This window comes from Mauremys reevesii, linkage group 2 (genome assembly GCF_016161935.1).
Source record: "Mauremys reevesii isolate NIE-2019 linkage group 2, ASM1616193v1, whole genome shotgun sequence".
Taxonomy (NCBI): Eukaryota; Metazoa; Chordata; order Testudines; family Geoemydidae; genus Mauremys; species Mauremys reevesii.
In genome coordinates, this window is record NC_052624.1 from 249755513 (window position 1) to 249767565 (window position 12053).

The 12053-nt window shown below is 50.6% G+C and overlaps 1 protein-coding gene across 13 annotated transcripts in view; it reads left to right on the top strand.

The window, feature by feature from the left end:
* Nucleotides 1-12053, top strand: part of VPS13B (vacuolar protein sorting 13 homolog B) — a 917098-nt gene that overhangs the window by 787033 nt on the left and 118012 nt on the right. For all 13 annotated transcript variants that reach the window (XR_005593500.1, XM_039522053.1, XM_039522049.1 and 10 more), the window contains 2 exons: nt 9418-9625; nt 9925-10109. Coding sequence is in view for 12 of the 13 variants with exons in the window: in XM_039522053.1 (XP_039377987.1) it covers nt 9418-9625; nt 9925-10109 (393 nt within the window). In the remaining variant the exon portion in view is untranslated. The remainder of the gene's footprint in view (nt 1-9417; nt 9626-9924; nt 10110-12053) is intronic.

Genomic DNA, 12053 nt, shown 5'->3' on the forward strand with positions numbered 1-12053 from the left:
TGGAGTTAGGGTTAGGGTTCCTATGGATAGGGCTTCCCACCCTACGGTTAGGGTTCCTATGGATAGGGCACTTGGAGCTAGGGTTAGTGTTCCTATGGGTAGGGCGCCCTGCCTTAGGGTTAGGTTCCTATGGGTTGGGCACTTGGAGCTAGGCGTAGGGTTCCTCTGGGTAGGGCGCCCTGCCCTAGGGTTAGGGTTCCTCTAGGTAGGGCACATGGAGCTCGGGTTAGGGTTCCTATCGGTAGGGCACTTGGAGCTAGGGATAGAGTTCCTATGGGTAGGGCACTTGGAGCTAGGGTTAGGGTTCCTATGGGTTCGGCACTTGAAGCTAGAGTTAGGGTTCCTATGCGTAGGGTGCCCCGCCAGAGGGTTAGGGTTCCTGTGGATAGGCCACTTGAAGCTAGGGTTAGGGTTCCTATGGATAGGGCTTCCCGCCTTAGGGTTAGGGTTCCTAAGGGTAGGACACTTGCAGCTAGGGTTATGCTTCCTATGCGTAGGGCACTTGGAGCTAGGGTTAGGGTTCCTATGGGTAGGGCACTTGGAGCTAGGTTTAGGGTTCCTATGGGTAGGGCACTTGGAGCTAGAGTTAGGGTTCCTGCGAGTAGGGCACCTCGCCCTAGGGTTGGGGTTCCTGTGGGTAGCGCACTTGGAGCTAGGGTTAGGGTTCCTATGGGTAGGGCACTTGGCGCTAGCGTTAGGGTTCCTATGTGTAGGGGTTCCCACCCTAGGGTTAGGGTTGCTAATGGTAGGGCACTTGGAGCTAGAGTTAGGGTTCCTATGGGTAGGGCGCCCTGCACTAGGGTTAGGGTTCCTATGGGTTGGGCACTTGGAGCTAGGGTTAGGGTTCCTATGGGTAGGGCGCCCCGCCCTAGAGTTAGGGTTCCTATGGTTAGGGCGCCCTACCCTAGGGTTAGGGTTCCTATGGGTAGGGCTTCCTGCCCTAGGGTTAGGATTCCTAAGGGTAGGGCACTTGGAGCAAGGGTTAGGGTTCCTATAGGTAGGGGTTTCCGCCTTAGGGTTAGGGTTCCGAAGTGTACGGCACTTGGAGCTAGGGTTTGGGTTCGTCAGGGTAGGGCACTTGGAGCTATTGTTGGGGTTCCAATGGGTAGGGCTTCCTACCCTAAGGTTAAGGTTCCTAAGGGTTGGGTCCTTAGAGCTAGGGTTAGCGTGCCTGACGGTAGGGTGCCCCGCCCTAGGGTTAGGGTTCCTATGGGTTGGGCACTTGGAGCTAGGGTTAGGTTTCCTATGGGTAGGGCTTCCCGCCCTATCTTTAGGGTTCGTAAGGGTAGGGCACTTGCATCTAGGGTTAGGGTTCCTCTGGGTAAGGCTTCCCGCCCTAGGGTTAGGGTTCCAATGGGTAGGGCACTGGGTGCTAGGAGTAGGGTTCCTATGCGTAGGGCACTTGGAGCTAGGGGTAGGGTTCCTATGGGTAGGACTTCCCGCCCTAGGTTTAGGATTCCTAAGGTTAGGGCACTTGGAGCTAGGGTTAGGGTTCCTATGGGTAGTGCACTTGGAACTAAGGTTAGGGTTCCTATGCGCTGGGCTTCCCGCCCTATGGTTAGGGTTCCTAAGGGTAGGGCACTTGGAGCTAGGGTTAGGGTTCCTATGCGTAGGGTGCCCCGCCAGAGGGTTAGGGTTCCTGTGGATAGGCCACTTGAAGCTAGGGTTAGGGTTCCTATGGATAGGGCTTCCCGCCTTAGGGTTAGGGTTCCTAAGGGTAGGACACTTGCAGCTAGGGTTATGCTTCCTATGCGTAGGGCACTTGGAGCTAGGGTTAGGGTTCCTATGGGTAGGGCACTTGAAGCTAGGTTTAGGGTTCCTATGGGTAGGGCACTTGGAGCTAGAGTTAGGGTTCCTGCGAGTAGGGCACCTCGCCCTAGGGTTGGGGTTCCTGTGGGTAGCGCACTTGGAGCTAGGGTTAGGGTTCCTATGGGTAGGGCACTTGGCGCTAGCGTTAGGGTTCCTATGTGTAGGGGTTCCCACCCTAGGGTTAGGGTTGCTAATGGTAGGGCACTTGGAGCTAGAGTTAGGGTTCCTATGGGTAGGGCGCCCTGCACTAGGGTTAGGGTTCCTATGGGTTGGGCACTTGGAGCTAGGGTTAGGGTTCCTATGGGTAGGGCGCCCCGCCCTAGAGTTAGGGTTCCTATGGTTAGGGCGCCCTACCCTAGGGTTAGGGTTCCTATGGGTAGGGCTTCCTGCCCTAGGGTTAGGATTCCTAAGGGTAGGGCACTTGGAGCAAGGGTTAGGGTTCCTATAGGTAGGGCTTTCCGCCTTAGGGTTAGGGTTCCGAAGTGTACGGCACTTGGAGCTAGGGTTTGGGTTCGTCAGGGTAGGGCACTTGGAGCTATTGTTGGGGTTCCAATGGGTAGGGCTTCCTACCCTAAGGTTAAGGTTCCTAAGGGTTGGGTCCTTAGAGCTAGGGTTAGCGTGCCTGACGGTAGGGTGCCCCGCCCTAGGGTTAGGGTTCCTATGGGTTGGGCACTTGCATCTAGGGTTAGGGTTCCTCTGGGTAAGGCTTCCCGCCCTAGGGTTAGGGTTCCAATGGGTAGGGCACTGGGTGCTAGGAGTAGGGTTCCTATGCGTAGGGCACTTGGAGCTAGGGGTAGGGTTCCTATGGGTAGGACTTCCCGCCCTAGGTTTAGGATTCCTAAGGTTAGGGCACTTGGAGCTAGGGTTAGGGTTCCTATGGGTAGTGCACTTGGAACTAAGGTTAGGGTTCCTATGCGCTGGGCTTCCCGCCCTATGGTTAGGGTTCCTAAGGGTAGGGCACTTGGAGCTAGGGTTAGGGTTCCTATGGGTAGGGCTTCCCGCCTTAGGGTTAGCGTTCCTAAGGGTAGGACCTTTGGAGCTAGGGTTAGGGTTCATATTGGTAGGACACTCCGCGCTAGGGGTAGGGATCCTATGAGTAGAGCACTTGGAGCTATTGTTGGGGTTCCTCTGGGTAGGACTTCCCACCCTATGATTAAGGTTCCTAAGAGTAGGGCACTTGGAGCTAGGGTTAGGGATCCTATGGGTTGGGTCCTTGGAGCTAGGGTTAGGGTTCCGGAGGGCAGGGTGCCCTGCCCTAGGGTTAGGGTTCCCATGGGTTGCGCACTTGGAGCTAGGGTTAGGGTTCCTATGGGTAAGACGCCCCGTCCTAGGGTTAGGGTTCCTATGGGTAGGGCACTTGGAGCTAGGGCTAGAGTTCGTATCGGTAGGGCGCCCCGCCTTAGGGTTAGGGTTCCTCAGGTTAGGGCACTTGGTGCTAGGGTTAGCGTTCCTCTGGGTAGGACCCTTGGAGCTAGGGTTAGGGTTCCTATGGGTAGGACACTGCACCCGAGGGTTAGGGTTCTTAAAGGTAGGGTACTTGGATCCAGGGTTAGGATTCCTAAGGGTAGGGCACTTGGAGCTAGGGTTAGGATTCCTATGGGTAGAGCTTGCCACCCTAGGTTTAGGGTTCCTAAGGTTAGGGAACTTAGAGCTAGGGTTAGGGTTCCTATGGGCAGGACCCTTGGAGCTAAGGTTAGGGTTCCTATGGGTAGGGCTTCCCTCTTTAGGTTTAGGGTTTCTCAGGGTAGGGCACTTAGAGCTAGGGTTAGGGTTCCTATGGGTAGGACCCTTGGAGCTAGGGTTAGGGTTCCTGAGGGTAGGGTGTCCCGCCCTAGGGTTAGGATTCCTAAGGGTAGGGCACTTGGAGCTAGGGTTAGGATTCCTATGGGTAGGGCACTTGGAGCTAGGTTTAGGGTTCCTATGGGTAGGGTTTCCCGCCTTAGGGTTATGGTTCCTAAGTGTAGGGCACTTGGAGCTAGGGTTAGGGTTCCTATGGGCAGGACCCTTGGAGCTAAGTTTAGGGTTACTATGGGTAAGACGCCCCGCTCTAGGGTTAGGGTTCCTATGGGTAGGGCACTTGGAGCTAGAGCTAGAGTTCCTATCGGTATGGTGCCCCGCCCTAGGGTTAGGGTTCCTATGGATAGGGTTTCCCACCCTAGGGTTAGGGTTCCTAAGTTTAGGGCAATTGGAGCTATGGTTAGGGTTCCTTTGGGTAGGGCACTTGGAGCTAGGGTTAGGGTTCCTATGGGTAGGGCTCTTGGAGCTAGGTTTAGGGTTCCTATGGGTAGGGCTTGCCACCCTAGGTTTAGGGTTCCTACGGTTAGGGAACTTAGAGCTACGATTAGGGTTCCTATGGGTAGGGCTTCCTGCCTTAGGGTTATGGTTTCTAAGGGTAGGGCACTTGGAGCTAATGTTAGGGTTCCTATGGGTAGGGCTTCCCTCTTTATGTTTAGGGTTTCTCAGGGTAGGGCACTTAGATCTAGGGTTAGGGTTCCTATGGGTAGGACCCTTGGAGCTAGGGTTAGGGTTCCTGAGGGTAGGGTGCCCCGCCCTAGGGTTAGGGTTCCTATGGGTAGGGCACTTGGAGGTAGGGCTAGAGTTCCTATCGGTAGGGCACATAGAGCTAGGGTTAGGGTTCCTATCGGTAGGGCACTTGGAGCTAGGGTTAGGGTTCCTATGGGTAGGGCACTTGGAGCTAGGATTAGGGTTCCAGTGGTTAGGGCACTTGGAGCTAGGGTTAGGGTTCCTATTGGTAGCACCCTTGGAGCTAGGGTTAGGGTTCCTATGGGTAGGGCACTTGGAGCTTTGGTTAGGGTTCCTATGGGTTGGGCACTTGGAGCTAGGGTTAGGGTTCCTATACGTAAGACGACCCGCCCTAGGGTTAGGGTTCCTATGGGTAGGGGATTTGGAGCTCGGGCTAGAGTTCCTATCGGTAGGACGCCTCGCCCTAAGGTTAGGGGTTCTATGGGTAGGCTACTTGGAGCTAGGATTAGGGATCCTATAGGTAGGGCACATGGAGCTAGGGTTAGGGTTCCTATGAGTAGGGCTCTTGGAGCTAGGGTTAGTGTTCCTATGGGTAGGGCTTCCTGCCCTAGGGTTAGGGTTCCTATGGGTAGGGCACTTGGAGCTAGGGGTAGGGTTCCTATGGGTAGCGCTTCCCGCCTCACGGTTAGGATTCCTAAGGGTAGGGCACTTGGAGCTAGGATTAGGGTTCCTGTGGTTAGGGCACTTGGAGCTAGGGTTATGGTTCCTCTGGGTAGGGCTTCCTGCCCTAAGGTTACGGTTCCTATGGGTAGGGCACTTGGATCTAGGGGTAGGGTTCCTATGGGTAGGGCTTCCCTCCCTAGGGTTAGGGTTCCTAAGGGTAGGGCACTTGGACCTAGGGTTAGGGTTCCTATGGGTAGGGTTTCCCGCCCTAGGGTTAGGATTCTTAAGGTTAGGGCACTTGGAGCTAGGATTATGGTTCCTATGGGTAGGGCACTTGGAGGTAAAGTTAGGGTTCGTATGGGTAGGGCTTCCCGCCTTAGGGTTAGGGTTCCTAAGTGTACGGTTCTTGGAGCTAGAGTTAGGGTTCTATGGGTAGGACCCTTGGAGCTAGAGTTAGGGTTCTATGGGTAGGACCCTTGGAGCTATGGTTAGAGTTCCTATGGGTAGGGCACTTGGAGCTATGGTTAGAGTTCCTCTGGGTAAGGCACTTGGAGCTAGGGTTAGGGTTCCTGAGGGTAGGGTGCCCCGTCCTACGGTTAGGGTTTCTATGGGTTGGGCACTTGGAGCTAGGGTTAGGGTTCCTATGGGTAGGGCACTTGGAGCTAGGGTTAGGGTTCCTATGGGTAGGGCACTTGGAGCTAGGGTTAGGGTTCCTATAGGTAGGGCACATGGAGCTAGGGTTAGGGTTCCTATCGGTAGGGCACTTGGAGCTAGGGTTAGGGTTCCTATGAGTAGGGCTCTTGGAGCTAGGGTTAGGGTTCCTCAGGTTAGGGCACTTGGACCTAGGGTTAGGGTTCCTCAGGTGAGGGCACTTGGACCTAGGTTTGGGGTTCCTCAGGTTAGGGCACTTGGAGCTAGGGTTGGGGTTCTTATGGGTACGGCTTCCCGCCCTATGGTTAGGGTTCCTAAGTGTAAGTCACTTGGAGCTAGGGTTAGGGTTTCTATAGGTAGGGCACTTAAAACTAGCTTTAGGGTTCCTAAGGACAGGGCACTTGGAGCTAGGGTTAAGGTTCCTAAGGGTAGGGCACTTGGACCTAGGTTTAGGTTTCCTATGGGTAGGACACCCCACCCTAGGATTATGGTTCCTAAGGGTAAGGTTCATGGAGCTATGGTTAGGGTTCCTATTGGTAGCACCCTTGGAGCTAGGGTTAGGGTTCCTATGGGTAGGGCACTTGGAGCTATGGTTAGGGTTCCTATGGGTTGGGCACTTGGAGCTAGGGTTAGGGTTCCTATAGGTAAGACGACCCGCCCTAGGGTTAGGGTTCCTATGGGTAGGGGATTTGGAGCTCGGGCTAGAGTTCCTATCGGTAGGACGCCTCGCCCTAAGGTTAGGGGTTCTATGGGTAGGCTACTTGGAGCTAGGGTTAGGGATCCTATAGGTAGGGCACATGGAGCTAGGGTTAGGGTTCCTATGAGTAGGGCTCTTGGCAGGGGCGGCTCTAGGCACCAGCAAAACAAGCTGGTGGCTAGGGCGGCAAAATCTAGGGGGCGGCAAAAGGCTGGGGCCCCAGCTCATCCTGCCGCTGCGAGCCGAGGAGCGGCCCGTCCCCTGCAGCCGGGGGTGGGGGGGCAGCAGGCTGGGCCGGCGGACCTGCCGCAGTCATGCCTGCGGGAGGTCCACCGGAGCCCCGGGACGACTGGACCTGCCGCAGGCATGACTGCGGAGGGGGCGCTCGTCCCGCGGCTCGGCTGGACCACCCGCAGGCATGACTGCGGCAGCGCCAGCGGAGCCGCGGGACCCGCGAAGCGTCCGCAGCCGCGGGAGGTCCAGCCGAGCCACGCCGGACCAGCGGTCCCTCTGCAGTCATGCCCGCGGGAGGTCCGCTGCTCCCGCGGCTCCGGGGCGCCTCCCGCGCATGACTGCTTGGGGCGGCCAAAAAGGTAGAGCCGCCCCTGGCTCTTGGAGCTAGGGTTAGTGTTCCTATGGGTAGGGCTTCCCGCCCTAGGGTTAGGGTTACTAAGGGTAGGGCACTTGGAGCTAGGATTAGGGTTCCTATGGGTAGGGCACTTGGAGGTAAGGTTAGGTTTCGTATGGGTAGCGCTTCCCGCCTTATGGTTAGGATTCCTAAGGGTACGGTTCTTGGAGCTAGGGTTAGGGTTCCTATGGGTAGGGCGCCCAGCCCTAGGTTCAGGGTTCCTATGCGTAGGGCACTTGTACCTAGGGTTAGGGTTCCTCAGGTTAGGGCACTTGGAGCTGTGGTTGGGGTTTGTATGGGTAGGGCTTTCCGCCCTATGGTTAGGGTTCCTAAGTGTAAGTCACTTGGAGCTAGGGTTAGTGTTTATATAAGTAGGGCACTTAAAACTAGGGTTAGGGTTCCTGAGGGTAGGGCACTTTGATCCAGGGTTAGGGTTTCTATGAGTAGGTCTTCCCCCCCTACGGTTAGGGTTCCTAAGGACAGAGCACTTGGAGCTAGGGTTAAGGTTCCTAAGGATAGGGCACTTGGATCTATGGTTAGCGTTCGTGTGGGTAGGGCTTCCCGCCCTAGGGTTTGGGTTCCTAAGGGTAGGGCACTTGGAGCTAGGGTTAGGGTTTTTATGAGTAGGGCGCCCAGCCCTAGGGTTAGGGTTCCTATGGGTAGGGTACTTGGAGCTAGGGTTAGGGTTCCTGTGGGTAGGGCACTTGGAGCTAGGGTTAGGGTTCCTGTGGGTAGGGCACTTGGAGCTAGGGTTAGGGTTCCTATAGGTAGGGTTTTTCGCCCTAGGGTTAGGGTTCCTAAGGGTAGGGCACTTGGGACTAGGGTTAGGGTTCCTATAGGTAGGGTTTTTCGCCCTAGGGTTAGGGTTCCTAAGGTTAGGGCACTTGGAACTAGGGTTAGGGTTCCTGTTGGTAGGGCACTTAGAGCTAGGGTTAGGGTTCCTATGGTTAGGGCTTCCCACCCTCAGGTTTGGGTTCCTATAGGTAGGGTTTTTCGCCCTAGGGTTAGGGTTCCTAAGGACAGGGCACTTGGAGCTAGGGTTAATGTTCCTAAGGGTAGGGCACCCTGCCCTAGGTTTAGGATTCTTCATTTTGGGCCGGCTTTAGACCAATTCCACGAGTTCCTCCGAATCGGGCCCCTCACCTAAGAGGGTCCTGCGCCCAGTGAGAATCTCTTCCTTGGCGGCAGCACTTAGGCGGTGGGTCCTTCGTTTGTTCTGGGTCTTTGGTGGCACTTCAGCAGCGGGTCCTTCAGTGCTGCCGAAGATCTGGAGCGAGTGAAGGACCTGCCGCCGAAGACTCGGAGCACCGCCCGGTGAGTACAAGACCCACAAGTTTTTTTTTACATGTTTTTGGTTTTTTTGTCTTCCCTGCCGAGGCCCCGTCGAAACTGTTCGAATTGGGCCCCGCACTTCCTAAAGCCGGCCCTGACCCCCTCGATCTATTGATGCAGATTCCTTATTTTCAAAGTTGGACTGCCTCCAAGACAGCAAGAGGCTCAACATGAGTGAGGATACTTTGAAAAACATTATGTGAGTGTACGCAAACCAGGATTTCCGGAAAAACTCCTATCTCTGAAAAACAAAAAATAGCTTTGTACATTTAAAAAAAAAAACCTTTAAATTATACTGTAGTAAAATGTGTTTATTATGAAAGTTTTTTTTTCTTTTTTCCAATTTTCTTTTTTAATTTTTAACTATTTTTCATACTCGTTTTAATGTTTGGAAAATAAACACTGAAAAATTCCCAGAATTTTTTTTTACAAATAAAAACTGAAAATGTGGAACACTAAATATATATAAGGAGGGTTCATCTTATTCTCTGCACTGTTACTTCCTAATTTCCCTCTCTTGTCCACCAATTTTAAGTGTAATGAAAAAATATAAATGTAGTTGAAGGTTTAAGAAAACCCATAAAAACACTAACTAAAAGATCTGCTATGGAAACTTATTGCCCAACATACATACAACTCGAAGACAATTTCAATGAACCAGACCTAATGTTCTCCAAAGAATCACATTCCAAAGTGCCCCATTTTATAACACTATGCTCTGAACAATTGAAACATTAAAATTACTTTCCTCATAAGCTTATCCGAAAACCTGACTCAGTGGGACTACTCCCAGCACTAAGCAATATGCCCCACAGTAAGTGAAGAGCAGGCCTTTAGATTCTAAACACTTCAGCTCAGTGCCTGTCTATTTTATATATATGTGAGATGCATAGTGTATAACAATAAATGCATTCCTTAGACTTGAGTAAAAGACAGATTTGTCAAAAGGCATGCTAGAATCTTTTTGCCATTTAGCAGGTTTGCAGAAAGTTACAGTATATGAAGAGTATGCAGCAAAAAAAATGTATGTTTTTATTTTTATTTATTGATTTATTTACTTATTTTGTTAATTTGTTTAAAATAATTACATATTTTTAAAGCAACATTTTTGTCATCTGTTTTGTTTTTTTTCTTTTCTTTATTTTTTAATCAGGTCTTCTGGGGTCAAGAACATTTGAATTGTTTAGTTCTTCTCCATGAACTTCTGCAAGGGTACCTTACTGAACAAGGCAAGATGGAGACACTGATCTCTGATCAAACAAACCAGACTCAGTCTCCTATGGAAAGGAATCAGACCTCAAAAACTGAACATACCTCAGATGATCTGAGAACAGGCCTGTTCCAGTACATACAAGATGCAGGTAGGAAGATTATTATATCTTATTTTAAATTACAAAGTTCAGTAGTAACCTTTTAAAGATCACTTACCTATGATGAAGTTCTTTACCTTTTTTGGTAAAGCAATTGAAAACATCTGTTGCATCAGTCTTTTTTATTTCTTTCCATTTAGCTGCAATCTTTTAAAAGTCAAGGAAATTGCTTTTTTATTTTCTCTCCTTTTGATCCTAAGAGATTTGTTTTTAAATATTTTTGTCTCGTAAACCAGCCTGTTCCTTTTTAGAAATTACATAACAGATGATAGCTTTCTTTCATTTGACAGAAGCGCAGAAACTGCCGAGTGCCTATGAAGTTGTGTTTTACAGTGAAACTGAGGATAGTCCAGGAATAATGTTATGGAGATATCCAGAACCCAGAGTGCTTACCCTTGTAAGAATAACTCCTGTTCCTTTTAATACAACTGAAGATCCAGATATTAGTACTGCAGACCTTGGAGATGTTCTTCAGGTTAGTAATTGGTAATTCCTACTTTCATTAACAAAAGAAAAGGTTGTTATTATGAAGTTTATTCAGTGTTTTAGAAATTGCTGTTAGCAAAAATTGTGCATAAAACAAACAGGGGCCTAATGAAGTCAATGGGAGGTGAATTTTGCAGCTTGAACACATTGCTAATTTAAAATGAATCAAACAGTGTTTCCTACCATTTACCTGTGAAGGCTTTTCCACAGCATCATAAACTACAGCAAACTTCAGCAGTTCTGGTTTTACCATCTTCTTGCTGTGGGAGGCTGATAAGTGCAGTCCAATCCTATTGCCCCAGTCCATGGTTCTCCTCTTCAGAAGCACTGTCTGACTCCCTCTGCTCAGCTGGAGTGTGGCTGTATACCCTAGTAGTGTTCCTGCATCTGCCAACTGCCTTGCTCTTTCATTATTTAGTAGGCCTTTTGTTCCCCAAAATACATTATTAGGAATTTTGTACTCTCTACTCTAATCCATCTTTATTATTTCCCTTATTCCCTGGATTTCTATATAGATATTTATTCAACTGTGAATTCATTAATATTTTTAATTCTTACTTTTCACTTCTTTCTGCAGGCCATCTTCTGTCTCATTCAGGTCTGCTTATTATTCAGCTTTGAAATAGTATTGCAAATTATATTAAATAAAATGTCCCCCTCCTTTCCAAGTTAGTGAGAGGTATTAAATTTTATTTTTTTATTTTATAACTGTAATGGAAGAGTTTCTGTTTTAAGAATTGAATTATGCACCAGTATGCATTAACTTATGGATCAGGTTAATCTCCCACAGAAATATGATATAATATCAGTATACTGCACAAAGTGTTAGTGAGATCATTTAGGTGTCCTGCCAATTTATTTGCCCTCTAGACAGGCAAGTTTCAACTCCCGTAAATTCTATGAAGGTTAAGAACTAAATTGAAGAAATCAGCTAAGCTTGGCCTGAGGTCTCATCAAAGATCAAAATAGTGTTATCATGCACTATCCTGAGGACTCCGTTCAGTCCATGTGAAAACCTGCAAATTGCAGACCTTAAAGACTATATTTTCAAAGCAATGTGCAACAAGTCTGCTGCATAAACTCCATTATAGTTAACAGGCTTTGTGGGCAAAATTCCATGTGTACCACTTTAAAAATGTAGCCCTATATAGTAATATAGGTTCTCCATTGAGTACATCAGTGTGGTTCCCACTGTAGTTGTGCATATCCCTCATGCATGCGAGACTGGAGGTTTTTTGAATACCAGTGTCTGTTGGGGCTGCATATGTAACCCACACATATTTTTTAAGTGGGTGTGGTGTTCTGTCTCATCTAGTGGCACTGAGACCACTTAAAGAGAAAAAATGAGTCTGGTCTACAGCCTTAGGTCCCTGGTTTGATCCCGCCCACCGACGACCAGGGTCTGTCGGCGTTACAAGTTGGGGCTCGTCCAGGGCCGCCCAGAGGATTCAGAGGGCCTGGGGTCTTCAGTGGCGGGGGGGCCCCTGCTGCCGAATTGACGCCGAAGACCCAGCACTTTGGCAGCGGGTCCCGGGGCGGAAGGACCCCCCACCGTTGAATTGCCGCCGAAGACCTGGAGCGGAAGAAGCTCCAGGGGCTCGGGCCCCGCAAGAGTTTTCCGGGGGCCCCAGAGCAAGTGAAGGACCCCGCTCCAGGGGCCCTGAAAAACTCTCATGGGGGCCCCTGCAGGGCCTGGGGCAAATTGCCCCACTTGCCCCCACCCCCCTGTCTGGGCGGCCCTGGGCTCGTCCGGGATTTAAACTGGGAAGACTCTGAAGCTCGAGACATGCTTCCTCAGCTAGGAGAAGTATGTAACCCACACACCTACTGGGTGTGGTGTTCTGTCCCATCTAGTGACATTGAGACCACTTAAAGAGAGAGATAAAATGAGTCTGCTCTACAGCCTTAGCTAACAGCAAGTTGGCTTTTAGTT